This window comes from Notamacropus eugenii, chromosome 3 (genome assembly GCF_028372415.1).
Source record: "Notamacropus eugenii isolate mMacEug1 chromosome 3, mMacEug1.pri_v2, whole genome shotgun sequence".
Taxonomy (NCBI): domain Eukaryota; kingdom Metazoa; phylum Chordata; class Mammalia; order Diprotodontia; family Macropodidae; genus Notamacropus; species Notamacropus eugenii.
The window spans coordinates 16443476-16466136 of record NC_092874.1 but is presented as its reverse complement, the minus strand read 5'-3'; the positions used below and the strand labels follow the sequence as shown (position 1 = coordinate 16466136).

General features: G+C 42.7%; 1 protein-coding gene across 1 annotated transcript in view; it reads left to right on the top strand.

Annotated features, from left to right (window-relative positions):
* The window catches only part of SPMIP4 (sperm microtubule inner protein 4), a 42355-nt gene extending 21207 nt beyond the window's left edge, over positions 1-21148 (top strand). The window contains exons 6-10 of the mRNA XM_072650961.1: positions 1246-1430; positions 4616-4704; positions 15259-15433; positions 15999-16090; positions 19001-21148. Coding sequence (XP_072507062.1) covers positions 1246-1430; positions 4616-4704; positions 15259-15433; positions 15999-16090; positions 19001-20137 — 1678 coding nt within the window. The 3' untranslated portion in view covers positions 20138-21148. The remainder of the gene's footprint in view (positions 1-1245; positions 1431-4615; positions 4705-15258; positions 15434-15998; positions 16091-19000) is intronic.
* The last annotated feature ends 1513 nt before the right edge of the window (positions 21149-22661 follow it).

Genomic DNA, 22661 nt, shown 5'->3' with positions numbered 1-22661 from the left:
AGTGCCCAAGGATGCAGAGCATTCAAGGAGAATAAGTGTTTAGAAAAGGCCATTGGATTTGGCAATTATGAGGTTAGTGGTAACTTTAGAGAGGGCCATGTTAGTGGAAGGATGAGTTCAGAAGCCAGACTGTAAAGATGTGAGAAGAAAGAGAGAGGAGAGGAAGTGGAGGCACTGATGTAGATGCTACTTCAAGGAGTTTAGCTACAAAGGGCAGAAGAGATATATATATATTGATGGTTACTGGGAATGGGATGATCAAGGAAGGGCTTTTTCAGAATAGGAGAGACATGAGCATCTCTGTAGGCAGCAGGAAATGAGCCAGTACTGAGGGAGAGATGGAAGTGAAAATCGAGGGGACGGCAGAGGGATTGCTGGAGACAGGAGGAATGGTTCGGCTTGAGCAGGTGGAAGGGCTGGCTTTGGTTGGGGTAAGTCCACTTCATCATGGGGGACAGAAGGGAAGGAGGAGAGAGGGGCAGAAGGCACCTGAGGAAGCTCACAGTAAACGGCCTCCATTTTCTTCTGTAGCCAGTCTTGGCCACAGCGAGAGGCAGATTTGGGAAGAATATTAAGGCTGTTAGAACAAAGGCCTTTCTCCCTTTGGCTTGTTTCTGTTTCCACTAATGATTGTCATTTTTCAAGAGAAAACACAAGTGTGGCCACCTCCCTGCCTCCCTCCCCCCGGGCTACCATTTCATTTTCTTCCCATGTACCATTGTGCAAGTTGTAGCAGCCCAAATCTACAGCATTCTTGTTAAATAAAACGAGGTTCTTTTTGCCTTGATCTCTCTGCACTTATTAATGCTTTCTCCCTCCAGGAAGCCTTGAGTTACTCTGTGTAGGTACTAGATTTACTTCCCTGGGTACATGTTGTAAATCTACACACACACACACACACACGCACAGACACGCACATGCACATGTGTGTGTGCGTGAATGTGAGCTCCTTGAGGGCAGGCATTGCCCCTGCCCCTTTTGTGTCTTTGTCCTCATTGCCAGGCTGCAGACCCTTGCATCCAACAGAGGCTTCATCAATGTTTGCTAGTTGTGTTGAACAGAACAGAACTAGTGAACACAGTCCAGTTCAAGGACGAATGATTTTTCCTTAATTTATGCTGGTTATCAGAACCTATGACTACAAAGGCCAGTCCATTCCAGGCCAACAGCAGGCCTAATATCAATGTATTCATTTCCATTCTGTTTTGATCCCCTCTCCTCTTTTTTGCTGAAACTAACCCTAAGGCCACTGTGCGTGGGCTTTCCAGTTGGACACCCCTATCAGACCCACATCTCTCGGTGCGCCATGTTCCCAAGCTTCACCTCCCCAAAGGACATGAACTCTGGCCTTGCTGCGAGTACCCACCAGCCTTTTCCTGCTACCATACCCACGGGGCCATATGAAACAACTGTTCTGAAGAAAACAAAAGGTAAAAGAAGTTGGTCCTGGTCTTATTGGGTTAGTCTGGGGTTTGTTGTTTCTGACTCAACATTGATAGAAGGAAGCTCAGGAAACATGAGGATTAACATGAGCTGAGCTGGACCTATCCATTCTCCCCAGTCCCTTGGATCAGAAGCCTATCTCCCCCACTCTCATGATGCAGCTTCTGACAGGTCCTACACCAGACCAGAAAGGCATCAGATATGTGACCCAGCTTTGAGAGACTGCAGTCTACTTTCAAAGGATCCCAGATCTAAAGCTGGACCCCAGAGGCCATCTAGTCTAAATCCTTTATTTTATACATGAGTAAACTGAGACTCTGAGATGTTAAATGGCTTCATCATAGTTCTGGACCTGGCAGGGACCTCAGAAGCCAGGAAGTTCAACCTCTTTGTACAAATGAGGCAGTGAGGTTCTGTAGTAGATAGTGCTGGACCTGGAGTCAGGAAGACCTGAGTTCACATCCAGCCTCAGACACTAACTAGTTGTGTGACCCTAGGCACCTGATTTCTGTCTGCCTCAACTGACTCATCTGAAAAACAGGGATGATAATGTCACCTCCCTTCCAGGATTGTCATGAGCATAAAAATGAGATGTAATTTGTAAAGTGATTTGCAAGCCATATAAATGCTATTATTTTATTATCAAGCTGAGTCCCAGAGAAGGAATTGACATGTGTGAGGTCACACTTAGCTCTTTGTTGTCTCATCTGCATTTTTGTCCAGTCCATATATCGAATTTAGGATCAACCTCATTCTCTCATTTTTCCATACATGTTTCTCCCATCCCACCCCACTCCAGTCATCCTTGAGGGCAGATGCCACATTAACAGCTCTCTGCGGTGCTAAGGAGAGACTTAGTTGTCCGGTAAATAGACTCATGGAATCAGTCACACATGGAAAGGATCTTAGAAATCATTGAGTCCAACACTATGTTTTGCAGCTAAGGAAGCTATGGTTCAGAGAAGAGAAGTGACTTGCTGAAGATCACACAGTAACTTAGTGACAGAGCAAGACTGTCACAGAATCTGAGAATCTCAGAGTTCGAAGGGACCTCCAAAGGCTGTCTACTCCAACTATTCGTTGGGCCTGACCCAGAATCCCTTCTACAGTGTGGATGTTTAAAAATCTCTTTTCCTTATTTTTTACATGTTGCCTTCCTGGGTCACGCAGCCAGTATGTGTCAGAAGCAGGACTCACTTCCACCTGGGTCATCTTGGCTCCAAGATCAACTCTTTATCCACTTCACCAAGCTGCCTCTTTTTCCTCTTATCTGAGTCCCTTTAATGCTCCAGGGGTGCTTTCAGACTCTCCTTGACTCAGTGGTTCCCCACAGCTCTCCCCTTTGGCACTGTCCATTGGGCTGCCTGACCCATCTCCCCATAGCTACCCATTCTACCTGCACTTCAGATATATCCTCTCAAAAGTCACCACTGACCTCCTAATAACCAAATTATTCTCAGTCTTCATTCTCTTTGACTTTGCCACCCATTGTTTCCTCTTTAAACCCCTCCTACCATAAGAAAAACAAAGTCCTGGAGTTGGAGTCAAATTGTCTGGTCTCAAATGACACCGTGGGTCACATGTAACCTACAGGATCTTCAGTAAATCACCTAACTTCTCTGAGGTGCAGTATTGCCATCTGTAAAATTCAGGGTTTGGACTAGAGGCCCTCTAAGGTTGCTGTAAATCTCTGATCTTAGTATGATCATAGTATTCTCCTCTATAAATCAGTCTCCTTTGTCTTCTACCTGCCCCTGAACTTTGGTTATTCCCCAAGTCTTAGTCCTACATTTTTCACATTCTCATTGCCCTACACCATGTGGACAACTTTCAGAAACCTATCTCATATTGACACGACCAGCCTTGACCTCTCTTCTAAGTTTTTCTCTCATCAGTCTTTCTATCTACCAAAGAGGTTTATTGAGTGTTTACTATGTACTCACTAGTGTTGGACTCAAGAGGTAGGAGAATTGACTTCAAAATAATGAGCCTAATTCTTCTCTGTAACTTGAATAAGCAGAAGAGGAAATGGAATAGCAGCAGCCATGCTCTTGAGTTGGCCTCCAATCTTGCTGTCACCACGGTATTCAATACAAGTGTGGTGTTTGTGCTGGCTGAAACATGAATAGCCTTTATTTAGGACAAAGAATTAATAACCAACGCAGTTTTCTTTTGAAGCTTTAACATCTGCAATTGAGACATTTGACATGTTCCAAGAAACTTTTGGAGAAGAAATAATGTCAAAGACAGAGCTCATGATGGGCAGAAAGGACTTTAAAGAAGTTGGGCAAGATTTCCATTAGGGAAGGACAAAGCAGTTGGTTTTGTCTCTAGAAGTAATGAAAATGTGAGGAAGGTCAAGGATCTGGTTCATTCCAATAAAAGCTTATAAGAGTGATGCATGAAGAAAGAGAGTAATTGATTCCTTTTGGAAAGAAAGCTTGAGTGGAAGTGTCTAAACAGACCTCCATCCACCTCATTCTCTTAGAGTGATCACTAGAGAAACTGAATGCTTGGTATTTATTTTTCTTTTAAGAAGAATGGATAAAAGTTTCTCAGGAAAAAAAAGTAACTATAAAATTCCATGAGGCCAAAAACTTTTTTTCAAAAAAGAGTTTATTGTTATTATTTTATACTTACAATTAACAAGCAAATAAAAAACTAAGAAATAAGGTCTTCAACATATAACTACATGATCTACCAAACCAAACGGTCTCATCAGCCTTCTCTGAAAATGTTCAATGTCTTCCAGCACTTTAAAGTTCATCTCCTCTGCATCAGGAGGTGACAAGAATGTTTCTTTCGCACATGTGATTTGTCATGGAACTGACCTCACCTCTCATGAGATAAAGGTCAATTTTTATCATTCCTAGGTCACTGAACTCTCTCTTATGTACAGTTTCACTATACTGCATAGCTATAATCCTTTAAGGTTGGTGAAGCCCTTTACCGAGAGCCTCAGTTTCCTTGTGTGTAAAATGAGGATAACACAGCCCTTACCTCCGAGGGTTGTTGAGAGGACCAAATCTGATCATATCTGCAGAACACTTAACAAACAGGTGTCATTTCCCCCATTCTACCTGATTGTTTCTGACCTAAAAATACACGGTCCACACTGGCCCCTGAGTGTTGGCTTGTTTGTTTGTTTGTTTGTTTTTTCTGGGATTTTCAGGTAATCCGTATCGACATGAAAGCCTGGTCTTTCCCTCTGACTCTCAAAAGAAAGCCTTGCATTGGCCTGGGCAGAGCGTGTATTACAATGTAAGTGGTTCTTATATTTCTTCTGAAATAAAGCCAAGCACATCTGGGTAAAGTGGAAAAGGCCATGGCTCTGGGGTTAGATGACCTAGATTCAAACATCCCCCTCATATTTCCTACCTGTGTGACCTTGAGTAAGTCATGTCATCTCAAGTCAATTCAGTTCTCTGGACCTCAGTTCCCTCATCTATAAAATGAGAGAGTTGGACTTGTCTCTTCCAGTGAACTAGTGTTTGGTGATTCAGAGTTGGAAAGAGCCTGGTGTGAAAGCCTGAGTTCAGGCTCAGCAAGCTAGGCTGGCTCCTAGGAAAGGAGAGAGGGTGAGGACTAAGGAAACTGAGGGTTAGGGAGAAGTGACCCTAGGCAAGTCATTCACCTCTCGTGATGTAAAGATCAGTTATCATACTTCCTATTGTCAACTTATCCTCACTGTAGGCAGCCACCATATTACATGAATCACATTTTTATAATGCTTAAGGATACAGGATGGGGAGACCCAAACTAGTCACAAAGAAAGAGTGAAAGCATATGAGACCCAGACTTGAAAGTAAACCAAACAATTAGAGGCATCCTTCTGGTAATGGATGCCAGGGTAGGAGAGAAGAATGACTCAGCACGTCCAGGAGGGTGCTGAACAGAGAATGGGCTTTCACCCCCAGGGGTCTTTTTCCTTTGGGATTTAATATTCTCAGAAATTCATCATACTACTCTGCATCATCTCAGAAAGTCCTCCTGTGATGAGTAAATGCATTGTTCCATGTGATGGTGTATTACCCAGCATGCCTTGAGATCCTCAGACCAAAGCTGCTCACCAAACTTTTGAACTGGAAGGAACTTCAGAGGCTGCCTAGTCCAACTCCCTCATTTTACAAGGGAGGAAACTGAGGCACAGGAAGATGATTAACTCACCCAAACTCACTCAAGCTTGTATGTGGTAAAGCCAGAATTCAACCCAAGGTCTTGGGTCTTCCCCTTCAGGGCTCTTCTCAAAGCCCTAGAGCTGCTGTCTCCTCAGGGCTCATTAACCTGGAGAGTCTTCTGTCTTCTCTACAATCTACTATCTACCATAGAGTAGACAGTCTCTTGTCTTCTCTGCACTGGACTAATATTCTTCATCTTTTTGTCTTGTATTTGAACGTGGGACTTCATCAGTAGGACTCTATCAGTGCACATGGGCAGCTGCTTTCTACCTCATCCAGTGTGGCCTTGGATAAGTCACTTCACCTTTATGAACCTCAGTTTCCTCACCTGTAAAATGAGGGGTTGGATGAGATGGTTTTTGAATTCCCTTCCAGTTATCAATCTATGCTGTCCCTTCCTAGAGAGTCACCTGGGGATTCTGAGGAGTTAGGAGATCTACCCACAGTCCATAACCAGGAAAAATATCACCATGATAGATCAAAAGTGGGACTTAAGCTCAGGGTCTTCCTGACTTCCTGTTCGTTGTTCAATCTTTTTCAGCCATGTCCACCTCTTCATGACCCTATATGGCTCATTTTTATAGAGGAGGAAACTGAGGCAAGCAGAATTAAGTGACTTGCTCAGGGTCACACAACTAGTAAGTATCCAAGGCCAGATTTGAACTCAGGAAGATAAGTCTTCCTGAGCCCAGGCCCACCCCTTGATCCACTGTGCCACCTAGATGCCCCAAATGATAAGCTGTTAGAATTCAATGGCTCCATCATTTTACTCATGTCCACTTCTTTGTGACCCCCTTTGGGGATTTCTTTGCAGAGATCCTGGAGTGGTTTGCCTTTTCCTTTTCCAAGTCAATTTACAGGTGAAGAAACTGAGGTAAACAGGGTTAAGTTACTTACCCAGGGTCATACAGCTAGTCAGCGTCTAGGCTGGCCCTCTAACCACAGTTCTATCCTACTTTTCTTCATCTTGGTAAGAATAAAAAAATTCTGAGTTGCACCACTAGATATGAACCAAAGATCATAGCATCAGAGATTCAGAATCGCAAGAGACCTCAGAGACCATATAATCCAATCCTCTCATTTTATAAATAAAGAAACTGAGGCCTGGAAGGTAAAGTGAGTTGCCCAAGGCCACACAACTATTGAGTAGCAAGATCAGGATTTTAACCCATTTCCTCTGATTTTGAGATCAAGCCCATTTTTCACAGGACCATGCTCCTTTCCCCTGGAGAGGAATTTTGATTACTCAACTCACTGGGAAGAAGGCTGATGTTATTTCTGTGAACCTGGGCATAGCCTTGAAAACCCAAGCAAATTTCCATGGAGGATTTTGAAGGGCTACTGCCTCACATGGACACTTTTAACTTCACATTTGCTTTACATTTTCTCCTACAATTTTCTCCTTTAAAATTCTCCCCTTGCAAGCAGTTGTCCTGTGGCAATTAGTAAAGCTCAATTAAACACAGAAACCAGAAACCTGCATTCTGACCTTTGTCCCTTGTGACTCTGCTGGCTCAGCCCCAGATCCTCTCCCATTTAAATATAGCCGGCTACTGTTTCCTGATTTCTTGGAAGCAATCATGAGAGCCTTCATGGTTGAAAAAAGGAAGCTGTAACTAGCAATTGGGGTCACCCAGAGCACCCACTGCCAGGGACAAATTCAACCTTGTAATCAAGATGCAAATGAGACCAGAAGTAATGGAGAAAGGTTCAACTAAATGAGAAAGGGAAATAGTTACTGTCCTAACTTAAGAGATGAAAGCTCAGAGTTGGGATATGATCCTGTCAGAGGTCATATTCTCCAACACTCAGGATTGGAGGTACCATTTTCTTTCCATACCACTGGAGATGACTGGGAGAAGAGACCTGCCATATAGTCAGGAAGGGCAGTAGAATGGCCTTTGAGTAAGGTAGAGGTGAAACAAAATAGAGGAAAGGGGACCAGCTGGAGGAGACAGGACAGTCTGGGTTTGTGGGCTGCAGAAAGAGAGTGAGTAGCCCACGGCCCGATGGACACCATGATAATATGGCCAGGGAGAGACTGTGTTTATTTGATCATCTCAATGATTAATATCATTCGATAGTATAAATATTAATATCCTGTAACTTAAATATTATCATAAGTGAATGAAAGAACAGTCACCGAGTGGTTGCCATGAGCCAAGTGCTGTGATAAGGGCTAGGGACACAGAGCCAAAAACCAGGACTGTCTGGGCTCCCTTGTCTCTTCCATATCTCCAAGCAAAAGCATGCCTCAGTCATGCTAGAAGTAATGAGGATCCATGCTATTCAAAAATCTGAGGACCCATTCCACTCCTGTCTAACACAAATCTCCTAATGTTACAGTGGCATTTTCTCTAGTTCTAGCCTTGTTGAAAATGAATGAGTGAATGAGTGAAAGAATAAATGAAAAGCATGTAACAAGTACCTACTGTGCACCAGACACCATGTGTTAAGCACTGGGGATGTAAATACAAGAAAGCCATACAATTCCTGTCCTCAGTGAGCTTATATTCTAATAGGGAAGGCAACACATAGAGTGGGAAAGGGGGTTGGAGCAAGGAATAAGGCAAAGACTGCCTGTGAGGGTCCCTTTGAATTATATTTCTCTCTACAGAAATCTTTCATATTCTCCAGGGCACTGATTACCGTGCTGCTTTTATCATCTCAATCAATCATGCCCACATGCCTGTCCTGGAATGTTCAGTAGCTCCCTAGTCCTTAATGAATCAAGCCTCCAGAAGCCTGAAGAGGCAGTGGTTGACTTGGAACCATAAAGACCAGGCTTGGTGACCTTGGGCAAGTCATTTAACCTCTGTAGGCCTCAGTTTCCTTATCTGTAAAATGGGAGGGTGGGCCTCAGCAGCCTCCAAGGTTCATGCTAGTGCTAAATCCAGGATCCTCTGAAGCCCAGACCTCTCACTGTTCCCCATCTAAGCCTCATCTTTCCCATTTCCCAGCCTTCTATTTTGCCAACCAGATCTGATCACTGTCTCCCTAACATACCTTGTCCTATCCAGCCTTTATGACTTGTTTATACTGTTCCCATGCTCACCATATCCTCTTGGCCAAATTCAATATGAATAATAATAATTGTTATTATTAACAATAATCTAACAACTGACAGTCGCATGGCCCTCTACAAGGTGTCAGGCACTCAGCTGAGCCCTTTACAAATATGACCACATTTGATCCTTACAGCAACAACCCTGGCAGAGAAGCAACAGTACTATCTCCATTTTATAGATGAGGAAACTGAGGCAGATAGAGGTTAAGTGACTTGCCCAGGATCACACAGCTAGGAAGTGCCTGAGGCCAAATTTTAGTCCAGGCCCCCTGCCTCCAGGTCCAGGGCTCTATCCACTGCAACATTGGGTGCACTGAGAGACCTTCACTGAACACCTCCACTGGATGTGATACATTAGAAATGATAAGGAGTATATTATGGTTGCCATAATATACTGTTTCCTTTCAGTTTCTATCAGAGTCCCAACCCTACTGACTCATGGCTGACTCATCATGCACTGTGATTCTTAGCTGAACCCAACCTTACATGGAACAAGGCATCTCCCACTGTGCCTGCACTTTGCTCTTCCTCTTCCTAGGAATATTACCTGCATTTGTCATCAGTGGACTTTGTTTATTTGCTCTGGATTACTTCTTGGTCAAGGGCCCTTGGATTTCTTAGACCTTTGACTCCAAGGTGTGAGCCATCCTCACCACTCCCATACTGGTGATCTTTAAAAATCTGATAGAGAGAATTTGGTGGTCCAGTACCTGGGTCATCAGGGAAAATTGTTCATTAGGCAAAGCTTAATTTCCACGGCTTTCAGCCTCCCACATCTTATCTGGATCCTGGACACTTACCATCTGCACCCCATGTCTGCTCACTGGACTGCAGACCCCCATTTCCGCTTCCCTTTATGCACTGTCTTCTCCCTCTCCAATGGAGGTTTCCTGAGAGCAGGGATTGTCTTGCCCATATATGGATTCAATTACCTGGCACACAACAGATGCTTAACAAATGCTTTATCTCTGATTCTAATTCTACAAAATCAAACACACATTCATTAAACACCCACCGTTGACAGGGCAGCTTCCCCAAGCCAACGTGAGACATTTGTCCACAGTGCTCTGACTCTTCCCCATTCCCTCTCTAAAACTTACCCCGCATCCCTTTCTTTATCAGGATGTTGCTCTCAGTGAGCTGTCCTGTGGGAAAGAACCTGATAACTCATTCATTCTGAGGTGTCCAAAGATGACAAGCATTCAGGGCTTACCTTTCCTGGGGGTGGGGGTATTTGCAGCTTACCCTTCAAAAGAGTCTATCCCTTCAAACATGGGGACAATGCTGAAGAGACACCTTCTTATGCCTTAGGCAGAAGCGAGGAAGGGTGTGGAAGTTAGACTTCACTAGTTGCTGCACGTTTTCCCCAGGATGGATGCTGGGCTGCTCACGGGTAACCAACACCTGGAAACGAGCCTTTGGCTATCTGCATAGTTACTCTTCCTGATTTTAATTAGGTGTGCTGGGTATTACCATATGGGTATAACTCATAATCTTGAGAAGCTTAAGATAGAAAAATGAATTGATGACTAAGGTGAGGGAGGGAGCAAATAAGAATCCTGCAGGCAAGCCACTGACCCGGTCTGGGGCTTCAGCTAACTTGGCTTAGCTGGTCCTCAGAGAGCACCCACACAGTATGTCACCAGAGCTGTCCGTCAAACCCTTCCAGTGTGCTGGGTGATCTGGCTATGCCAGCTCTTTTCCCAGAGGCCTGAGAGCCCAGGCTCACCTCTCTGCCACCAAGAGACAGTGGAGGAGAGGACTTTCATAGACTTTCACATTCTGCATGCATACGTAACATTTATGTTTTTATTGGTCTCTTTACTATAAATAAGTTGCATTTGTACTTTGTATTTTGTATTTATCTTTCACATATAGCTTCCAAGTAGATAAAAATACCTTATATTTGTCTTTTAGATAAATTTTATATTTTGTATTTATGTTTCAGACACATAATAGATAAATGAATGGATGAATGGACAGACACAGAAAGACTGATTAGTAGAGGGAGTGCCACTATTCTAGATAACTAGCTAGCTACATAGAGGCAGAGGCAGATAGAGAGAAACAAGGGCAAAGATGAAAATCATTCCCTACTATCATGTGACATTATGTTTCTTGCACCTGGCTTGAAGGCCTGTCTTTCTTCTCAACTGGAGAATTCCAGGGTAGCCATCCCAAACACCAGCTTACTTGCCTCTTGACAGTCAGGAAATTTGCACTGGTTGGGATTCAAGGACTGGCATCCCCCAGATTACTGATAGCGACTAAGTCTTCTGAGTGATTCTAGACACCATGTCAGGCCCCCAGTTACCCACACTTGGTGATTGACACTGGGCCATCAACTGAGTAAAATACCAGCATGCCTAGTGTAATTGTTGTGCAGGCTCTAGAGAAAAAAAGATATAAAAGCCAAGGCAGCCTTCCCCTCAAGAGGCTTACTTTCAAATAGGAGAAACAACCCAAGTTGTTTCTTACAACTTTTAGGGGCAGAGTGGCCATAAATGGGAACTTTAGTCAGAAAGTTACAGAGATGGTGAGTAGGACCCCAACCCAGGAAGAGTGGTATGCCCTATGCAGGAACAATGATGGGAATGACTTAGTCATGGTTAATCATTCTATGATGAATGGAAGGGAGGAGGAAAGGTAGCTTAGCATGGAGGCTGTGGAGGAGATAGCCAGAAGAGGGAAAGATAAAGTGAGGGATGGTAGGGGAGTCTCCTGAAGTTGTGTTCTAGGTCACTACTCACCAGAAGTTCTGCCAAGACCAAGTCTCTAGAGTGTGCAGTAAGAAGGCAGACCAGACAATGTTTGTGGAGGAGGCATCCCTAGTGCCTAGCTCCATTCCTGACACACAGTAGGTGCTTATTGCCTGAAAGACTGATTGGTTGTCATATTGATTGACAGGGCTAGGCCAGTCAGGGTGGACCGGTGGAGGGTGGAGGGAATGTGCCTGAGTGGAATTCAATTTGAATATTTGAATGTTTTGGGCACCTCCACTACAGATTCACTAGACAAACACTGAGAATATTGCAAACCCAAACTTTACTGATCCTCATATAATGACCTTGAAAAGTTCTCACTAGCTTCTGTGATAAGAGAGAGAGAAACTAGGCTTTTTGACTAACTTAAAGCTACACTGCTTTACAAAAGCCCAGAGACTGAGAAATGGCTGACTTGGTGACCTCCAGGGAAGCTTTTCACAGGGGAGGATCATGGTTGTTGGAAATATGCCTCAGGAGAAAACCAACAATTCTCTTGGTGTTGTCTCCTACCTAGATGATTCCAGGGCCCTGGCATGTCCAACCTCATGATGAAGATAAGCCAGTTGAGCCCGGTGGGCAAATCTAAGCATTAGTTTCAAAACCCAAGGGAATTTCTCCCAAGGAATAGCTCTTTGGTCTCTTTCGATGGACATCTAATAGATTTCACTCTTGTTTCTTGAGTTTCCATAGAGCTACTGCTATTGCTTGTTTGAGTGCTAAGAGTCACTTCAGAAGGTTAATTTTTCAGTTTAATTGATTCACTGAAGGTAGGGAAATGTCCATCAGGTTTATTATCTTTTAAATGACAAGTTTCCTGATTTCTGCACATTTGCCCTTCGTGTTAAAGCTCCAGAGCACAAGCCATGCCTGGCACTTTTTGAGAAGGATGTATGCTGTGTGACTGTCACCCCTTTCCCAGCCCGGTGGGGGAATAGGGGAAGGGAAAGTGACAAACAGACCCAATATTTTCAAAGCTATCCTTTTGATTGTTTAAGAACTTAGCTTTTCTCTACCCAAAAGCAAATGGAAAGAACATCATTCCTCCAGGAAAACAAGAAGGTAATATTCCTACTGCTTAGGTCAGATACATTACTTTACAGCCAGGTGTTACATCGGATACAGACTGAGAATAGTCTGGATATTGTATCTGTTCTCTTCTTGTGCTGGAAAATTTTCTAATACAAAAGGCCTGGGCTCACTTTCGGGACCTTTCAGACTACAATGGTCGGAGGTACATATGAAGTCTGGACCCACTGTGCTGAATATTATACTCACCTCTACCTCTGACCACTTGGTTGTAAAATAAGTGTATAAATTATTTAGGAATTTTTCCAACTTAAACATGATTGTGCTTCCAATAATGGGAACATATTTCATGTTTCACCTGAGAGATGATATCTGCCTTTAACTCCCAAGAATAATATGGAAGAAAAGAGGTTTTGTCCACCTGGAGAACAGAGTAAGTACCAAGAGATGAGTATTTCACAAAGAAACAGCTTTGAGTGGTCTGGATGTTCCTGAATAGACTAACAACCTCAAAACCTAGCATCTACAACTCTTGAGAGTTGTGCGGTACTCTGAACACATTGGTTTTCCTTCTCAAGATCTTCTACCATTATGTGCTTACTCTCCCCTAATAGATCCTGAGTACATTGGTAGGAGAGCCTGACCCAGGTTTATTGTGTATTATATTTTATTGTGTCTGCATTTGTAAGACACTTGGGAGTTTGAGAATCTAGATTTTTTTAAAAAAGTTTTAAAAACTGTTTCTTTTTTACTTTTACTCTTTTTCAAAAAGCTGAAACAGTTTCCTTTTTGTCCTGTTCAGTTTTCATCTATGATTTCTTGAAATACAGCCCTGAAAAAACAGGCTTTAAAAAAGCCCATTAAACTCATACCGCTCTGGCTGGCTCTCGTGGAATGGTCAATAATTACCCCCAACCCAAATCTTTGTGACTCATTGCTTAGATTTTGATGACTTAGAATGAGTGTAAATAACAATTGTTTTCTGTTCTGGCCAGAAGCTCTAAAGGTCTTCCCCTCCCAAATAGATAGTATTGCAATTAAATTGGGCTGTCTTTTGTCTCAGTTCTTACCTCTCCCTTGGTGACTGAATTAGTATTGTGTCAGATGAATTGAAACCTGGGAAAGACTTTAATTTTGCAAGGCCAAGGTCACTCGCTGCATCCTGGGCCATCACCAGTCATCTTGACTCTTATCTTGCCACTGGACTTTGATGATGGAGGAGAGAGACTGAGGCTGATCACTTCACATGGCTTGGCCTCATTTAAATCCAATTCATGAGCAAAGCAAAACCTCACCTGTGATGTCCCTGGTCCTCTCCAAGAACAAAGGACAGCAACAGTGTGTTTCAATATATAAGTACCTGTGACACTACTGTTATTTTTTTTGCTTTATTGAAAAGTAAGTGGTTGTGTTTAAGCTGTACAAGGGTCATTATTGTGAGTGGCTTTCTATGTATAGAGAAATGTACAAATGGAGGCCCATAGCCCAGAGTGGTGAGGAGGGGCCTATGTATATTTCTGTTCAACGGGATTGTTCCTCAGGCCCTGAGAGAGTTTAAGAGTAGCCGTACAGTACTGACCTAGACTTGGTCTGTGACCAAGCCAGTCCAGAGAATGCTTGGGAGAGCCCAAGTGCCCCTACTGGAGGGCTGAGTCTGCCTGGGTTTGAGGAGGCTTTGAGGAGCGAGCAGGTCACCACCTGTATTAGAAGGCAGGAATGACCACATCACCCAAACTGTAGAGCAGTGAGGCCCTCATCGTCTACCTACAAAGTCAACTTTTTGGACCCAAGACTATTGTTCAGCAAAAAATGTACTAATCCAGGAGTCACAGAGCCTGAATTCAAACCCTGCCTCTGAAGATTAATTTGTATGACCTTGGAGAAGTTACCTGATTTTTCTGGGCTTTGGTTTACTTATCTGTAAAAAATGAGGGACTTAGGCTAGATGATTTTTTTTTCCTTTAAGACAATCAGATATGTGACTTGCCTAGAGTCACATAGCTAGTAAGTGTCTGAGGCAGGATTTGAATCCAGGTTCTCCTGACCTGTAGGAGCACCAAGGCCGATGCTCTATCCATTATGCTATATAGCTGCCTACATCTTCTAATCCTATGGCTTTATTTATACTTGTATTAAAAAAAGCAATTTCACAAACATATTATGGGTTAATACACAGTATCTCAGTCTGCGTAAGGACAGACGCGGGGGCTCTGAACCATGGGTGTCACAGATATGGATATCTTCAATAGTATGTCATTCATTGACCACTAAGTAAAGATCTAACAGATTATAAATGGTCAGATGAATCTTGGTAGAAAACCTAAATTCTGTGCTTATCACCCCCTCAGTCCCCTTTCCCCTCCCCTCTCTGTCATAATCACTGTGACAGCAGAGGATTGAGAGCCCTTTAGGGATACTTCATTGTTTCATTGGTTGGCAAGGTCAGAGAATTCACCCCCTAGGGGGCAGGCTGCTGGTGAGTGGGTCTGTCTATCCTGAACTAGGCAGGTCCTAGCCAGGGCCTCACAACAGAGACTTGATCTCTTGCCAAGACCTTACTTGATGGCTTTTCTGGAGTGGGTCAACCTATCTTCCTCTGCCAGCACTGACCTTTGAGAGGCCCTGTGGTCACCTCCCTATCACAAAGGTATATTTGAGGAGGACTTTGTACAGGTTCAGAGCCTACCTGGTCACAATGACAACAGCATGGGATAAGCTTTGAGGGTCCTCATGCTACTGGAAGTTACTAATAATCATAATCATTGTGTTTATATCCTAGCTTCCTAAACATATTGAAAATAAAAAACAGATATTCTACCCCAAACCTCCAAAACTCTTGGCACCAAATACCACCTTAACCACCCTGGATCCTTTATGCTCTCTAAAGGAAGCCAACATACAAAGAAATCTGGAGCGGTCCCATTGGATAACAAGCTACACACATGATTTTACAGGTATGGATTATCTTTAGTGTGAGCAAAGAGGAAAAATCTTTTGTTTGGCAGGAGGCAATGCTAGGAAGTCCCATCCCTTCTTTGTTCACAGCCTTCACCCCCATTTCTCCATCAAAGCACTGATAACAGTTTTGGATGGGTTGGGAGGAGGTACAGAATGGGTCTTTATTTTGGTAATATTTTGGGGGCCAGGGGATAGAAGTGATTTCCATGTTGTCTTGACCACAGTAGGTAATGGTTTTATCTTATCAGATAACACATCAGACTCAGAAAACCCTGGGTTCAAGTCCCACCTTTGACACACTTTGTGTACCTAGGCTAGTCACTTGACCTCTCACTGCCCTAGGTGAATATTTCAAAACTATATATTGTAGAGCAGTTATTGATCTGCATTGGAAAGAAGGCTTTTCATCCCTGAGAGTTCCCTATGAACCAGTAAAAATCCCAGGCCCAGTCCCATTCCTCTTGGGATACTTAAATTATGGACGTAACCCTCAGTGAATGATGTGATTCTATTCACCCTATTTTCTAACCAAATAATAAGATCTATAACATTTCCATTAAGGTTTAGGTCCCATGAACCCCCTTGAACTGGATGATTTTCATGAAAAGGAGATAGCCACTTTAACTGGACAGATAGGATTTGACTCACCACTTGTAAGTAATTACAGTCAGCTCTCAGTTATTCTGGGGGAGGGGGTGGTCCAGTTGGTGAATTCTTTAGGCACTTGGCTTCTTCCTCAGGCTTTGACTCCCTCTAGCCCATTCACTGTTGTTAGTGGTCAAGGGATATTGACTCTCACCTTTACCTTGACCCCTTCACCATATGATTAGGCTAGGCTGACCACAACTATATGGGGTATAGGGCATTTAATTTGAATGAAGATGTTCACAAATCCTTTGAATTGGTGCATATTTGCATGTCTTGTTACATTATCTCACTCTTGGATAAAACAGACCACTGCTTCCTCCCATTAGCCTTAATAATTGAGAGTTGGCTGTATTACAGCATGTAGCAGACCTCAGTAAATATTGTTGTTTGACTGACAACATGAAAATTACTAAGCCCAACCAACAAAGACTTCAGGACATCAGTTACATGTTGTGTAACTGAATTTTTGGTGAAGTAAAGGAAACAACATAGACATCCATGGCTTGTGTTTTCACCAAGGATTTTAATAAAAAGTGGGGAATCTCACATTGGGCCCCCTGTATACCTACAGAAGAGTCTAAAGAAAGTTAATGCTTTCAAATCGTTTTCACTACAGTGAGACCCCAGTTTCGATGCAATGAATCCTTGGGAAAACGAAAGCGAGACTGGTCTGAATTCTCGTCCATTACAATGCTAAGCTGGGAAATTGACAGGGACTTTAAAAAAAAATCTGAGCTTATGTTGACTGTATTCCCACTCTAGCCTTCCTCCAAGCAAAGCAGAAGCATAGGCTCATTGACTGGTAGCGCCCCTCCAGTGACCAGGAAGGAAATAGTAACTATTTTATAAATGCCAAATGACTGATGGATTGATCTTTCTGCTGGAGCAGCCCAGGCAATTTCATCCCGTGAAATCTGAAGGCCAAACTGATTATTCCACTTTCCTGTATCTCACACTGCCACTGAACACTTAGACCACAGCTTCTCCCTACCTCATCCCAACCCCACCCTACACTCCATCAAGGGTGCTGTGACCATCCAGGAAGTAGTCTTATTTTATTCAGAAAGAAATATGCAATTATACAAATTTTACAAAAAGAACACACATAAAATAATTACAGAGATGAGTTAACATTAAATAAATATTTATTGTTAAGAGGACAAAATCTCCAAAGCAGTGTTTCTCATAATCTTGGCATTACATTTATTGGGGGGGATGGGAGATAGGAAAGCCTGGTGAGCTTGGGCACTGCTGGGTTTCCTATGGAACAACTCGGTTTTGGGACAGGCTTACTCTAATTATACTATTTTAAAGGTGCCTTTGAATAATATGGTTTAGAAAAACTAAAGAAGACTAAAAGAATTCCTCCTCATTTAAAGAGACATGTTGAGACAAAGGCTATTGTTATATGGTGGGATGGGTGCTAAGTTTATAGTCGGAAGTCCTGGGTTTGAATCCTGGCTTCTGTTCCTTGTGATGTATGTGACCCCAAATCAACTATTTGACCTCTTAGGCTCTCAAAGGAGTCAGGGTTTGGACCAATGCCTCTAGTGTTCCCTTCAGCCTTAAAATCCACCAATAATAATGATCATTCATATATACATAACAACCTTCCTCACAAACACCCTGGGAGATGCAAGAAGACACTAGAAGAGGAAACTGAGTCTTACAGGAAAGGCAAAGTGCCCATAGCAACATCATTAGCAAAGCTGGCATCTGAACCCAGGTCTCCTAGTTCTTAAGTCCAGTGTTTGTTTGTTTTTGGAAATAAAATTGAACTCATTGAGCTAAGTAATTCAAATATCTGTACTTCTCTCTCTCTTTCTCTATGTTATCTATCTAGACGTTAAAATTAATTTAATTTTTAAAATTTAAATTAATTTAAGTTTAAATTAATTTAATTAAAATAGTTTAAATTAAATATTAAATTAATTTAATAAAACAATTTAAATTAATAATTTAAACAAGAACTAGTCTACCCAATTGCCAAGTATGTAGTAAACACCCTACTATGTGCCATGGAACTGGCACATGAAATAAGCCCTACTACTGAGTAGCTCATACTCAATCAGGGAGACAAGAGATAGAGCTATAATTTTATAAAGAATAAATATAACCAGAAGAAACATAAGGCTGTCAGAAAGGGAGGAGGCTAGTAATGGAGGAGGCTAGTAATGGAGGAAATTAGAAAAGACTTTATAGAATACGATGCTTAAGTTCCATCCTGAAGAAAGAGGGTGATTCCCTGAGAGAGGCAAGAAGAGACCACTGACAGATGCAAAGGCCTGGAGGTGGGAGATGGAATATCCTAAGTGAAGAATGGAAGGATAATTTGACTGCAACACAGAGTACAATAAGTGGAAAAATATAGAATGAAACTGGACAGGATAAGTCGGGACCAAGTGGGGAAAGGCTTACATTTCAGCCAACTCTAAGAATGTCAATACTTACAGGCAGGACTCTTCCCATTTTTGTTTCTGTATCCCCAGAAACCTAATCCTGTGCCTGGTGAAAGGGCAAATACTTCAGAAATCTCTCAATTTATTGATTCGTTGGCCTTGTCTTGTCATCCTAACACAATGAGAGCTCCTTGAGAGCGTGGGATAGTTCCTTTGGGTCTACTGCCTGGTTCAAGGCCTAGAACATGGTAAATTCTAAAGAAATACTTGGTGATTGATACGAATAATCCATTATAGTTGAAAAGACCATCAATCCCATAACTGAAAAGGGGGCCCATCCAAGTATTTAAATGTCCCTGAATATGTTACTTTAAGTGTTACAATTTTAGAAGTTTAATAATAAAGCTCTTGAAACTAGAAGCCCCAAACAGTTTATAAAAACTGAGCCATAGCAGAGGAGTGCCAATGACTTGTGATGCCAATCTCTTCCCTTCTTTGTCTTCTCCTTCCTCACAGCAAGAACATTCCCACCCAGCATTTCTTCCTACCAGACCTTTGGAAGGCCGTATTGCACGTATTTTGCAGGGCCGCAGGCCCCAAGACTCCGTAGTGATCCCACAAAGGTTACCTTTGTGTCCCAAATGCACACCTCGTGTCCTATGCACAGTACATTCTGTGGTGCCCAGTCAGGCTGAGATGATGCTCATTAAGGGGAGCACTCCAGCAGGACCTGTGGCCCCCAAGAACAAAATTTTTGAAATTGAAGAGATAATCAGAGATAGACTAATACCACCATCTCCATATGCTTTCCCTCCTGACTACAATACAAAAGAAAACATGTACAATTTCTATAAGATTTATGAACCAAACCCATACCCAAAAATCACAGATACTTATAGGAATGATGCTTTGTACTGGAGGCAGCTATCGATCAGGCCTACCTACCAAACCTGTGTCAAGCCTGAGGATCTTCTCTACTATGATAACATGAAGCCCAGTCAGCTTGACCAATATATAGTGTGGCATGACCCTGTGAGCCTCAACAAGCCTAGTGTTCTACCAGAGCTGGCGGACCAAAAACCTCCCTTTTCTCCCTGTCACCATTTCATCAATGAACCCCAAGACAACATGAAGCCCAGTCAGCTTGACGAATATATAGTGTGGCCTGAGCCTGTGAGCCTCAGCAAGCCTAGTATTCTACCAGATTTGGTGGACCAAAAACCTCCCTTTTCTCCCTGTCACCGTTTCATCAATGAACCCCACGACAACATGAAGCCCAGTCGGCTTGACCAATATATAGTGTGGCGCGACCCTGTGAGCCTCAGCAAGCCTAATGTTCTACCAGAGTTGGCCAACCAAAAACCACTCTTTTCTCCCTGTCACCGTTTCATCAATGAACCACAAGAATATCCACAGATTCCTGATGCGGAGAGCCAGGAAGAAAAAGATTTCCTTCTGAAGTGGATTCCCAACGCTGGGGTGGCCCAGCCACAGACCTGCCTCCAGGAACTCCAAGACTCTTTCTCCAAGACAGATGCACAAAGATGTTTTCAGGAATCAATCGTAGAAGACCATAAAGACCTCCGAGATAATGAGCGCTTAGGAAAGCGACACAATTTCTATAACTATAATGCCTATTATTTCTTCAACTGATATATTTCTTCATTCCACGGAAACCTAGCATCTGGCAAGAACATTAAAAAAAAATAACAATCCTCCTGTTGTGGCTTTGCTTTGCCTTCTATGTGATGTCTCAGTATCATTAATGGCAAAGACAATCCACATATTTGTCATACTTAAAGGTGTGCAGATGGGCTTTGGATGCCTTAGCTCATTTGAACCTTCTGACAGGCCTGGGAGGAGGATATATACCAGTTATTATTAACCTCATTTTACAGATGGAGAAACTGAGGCTCAGAGGCAAACGGATTGAAGGAAAGGCACTTTATTATTAAGCTTTTCTATTTGTAGTTCCAGTATCTAGCATTTTGCTCTGGACATACAAAGGGCTTAATGAAGGTTTTTTCATCCATTCATTCATTACTCACTGTGGACCAAGTGCTATGCTTAAGCATTAGATACAGAAAAGCAAGACAGTCCCTGAGCTCAAGGAAGTGACATCGCCTTGTTCTAAATAAGCTTTCTTTTCTTCTCTCTCTTTCTTCTTTAGTTTTTCCTTTCCTTTTCCTTTCCTTTCCTTCCTTCCTTTCTCCCTCCTTCCTTCCCTATCCCTCCAAATCCTATCATTTCCACCTGTGTCACATCTATTAGGTCTGATCTTCCCTTCCCACTCCGACTAAAGTCACCCTAAAGTCATATCTCTTCTTATCTAGGTTATTGTAATAGTCTCCTAAAGAACAGGACTCTCTCTCTCTCTCTCTCTCTCTCTCTCTCTCTCTCTCTCTCTCTCTCTCTCTCGGTACAGTAGCCTCACTCAAGCCTAACCTCATTACTCATTGGAAAACCTTTGACCCGCTTCATCTCTGAGCTAGGCTGGTTCACTCCTCCATAGGTAGCCCAATGGCCCTCTGCACACAGAGACTCTCTATATTGGTAGTGGGCTTGGCACCAACACCCAATCAACTTTAGTCCAGCTCAGAACTCTCAAGCTGGAGCAATCCACCAGCTGGAGGGAGTCTTACTAATGAGTATTGGGAAAGGCTATGTCACAAAGTTTCTAATCAACTCATTCTTACATACTTCCAAATACATCGTGATAAAATTTAACAAACATCATTCTGCAAATTTCCGGTGGGTTAGTGTCTTTATTCCTGACAAAACTGCCTTCCCAGACCTAAAAACAATTTTTAAAAGGAAAAGAAAATCATGTCTCTTTCTTAGAGGGAAAGATTGGCCCCTAATGCTGGGGCTCTGCCCAAAGGACCTGGGGACCTGATATTGACTAGAAGACATCACCTCACACTTCATGTGAGAAATCAAATGAGTATTTTTAAAGACTTGAGTCAGCTTGGTCCAGGGAGGCAGGGGTGAGATCCTCACTCGGTCCCACTCTCATGGAAGGACCTCTTTATTCTGGGCTCAGTCACTACAATCAAACTGCTACTTGCTCCAGAAAATACTTGGTGACTTGCTCTCTCCCTTTCCCATTAAAAGACCCCTCTACTTTGAACACACACACACACACACACACACACACACACACACACATACACACACACACACACACCAAGTTTATCATTGAATAATGAAAACATCTACATATATTATCTCACTGTGCTAAGTACTTTACAATTATTGTCTCATTTTATCCTTACAACTATGGGAGGTAAGTGCTATTATTATTATCACCCCCATCTTACAGTTGAGGAAACTGAGGCAAACAGAGGTTAAGTGACTTGCCCAGGTTCACACTTCAAGTGTCAGGACCACCCAGCTGCCTCTTAAAGAGCATAAGAGTAACCTACTTAAAAGTAAAAGAAAATGTAGGTTCCTGGCATAGAAGGAAAGCTTATTCCTTACAGAGATACTAGAACATGTAGTTCTGTAATGAATAGAGACCTGAGGTCAACCAGATCTAACCCCTTACTTCAGTGAAAAATAAAACTGTCTAGGGTGAAAACTTCCATGATGCCTTTCTCCTTATCCTAACTCCCAGGGTTGTAGTGAGGATCGAATGAGATCATATGTGTAAAGCTCTTAGCACAGTGCCTGGCACATGGTCGGGGCCATAGAAAGGCTGTTGTTATTGTTACCCATCATTATTGCTGTTCCCACAATGCCATCCAATCGACTCTGGACAAAATTTTGAAGTGTCCCTTTCTATACAGAGCACACCAAAACGTAGCCATGGATCCCTGCATCCCAAGCAGGCCCCTCAGAGATACAGGCAAATTTTGGGGGGTCCCTCTACCAAAAGGCAGTCAAAATGCACCGTAATGGATCTCTTGCCACTTCAAGAGTGATTTAAAGGGAGTTTCTAACACCCCTCATTACAATGAGCAGGTTAACTTAAATAACGAGTGCTTAGGAAAGCTCTCAAAGCTACAAAGGAGCTCCCCAAAAGGGATTAAGCACTTAGGGCTTATTGCCCAGGCATTGTAGGCCAGCAGGTACAAGCCCCAGACAAGTTGTCTGGAAGTCACAATAAAATCATCAGAATATGACTGCTTAACAATAAAAGAAAAAAGCTAGGAGTATTTTAAGAATACAAAATCCA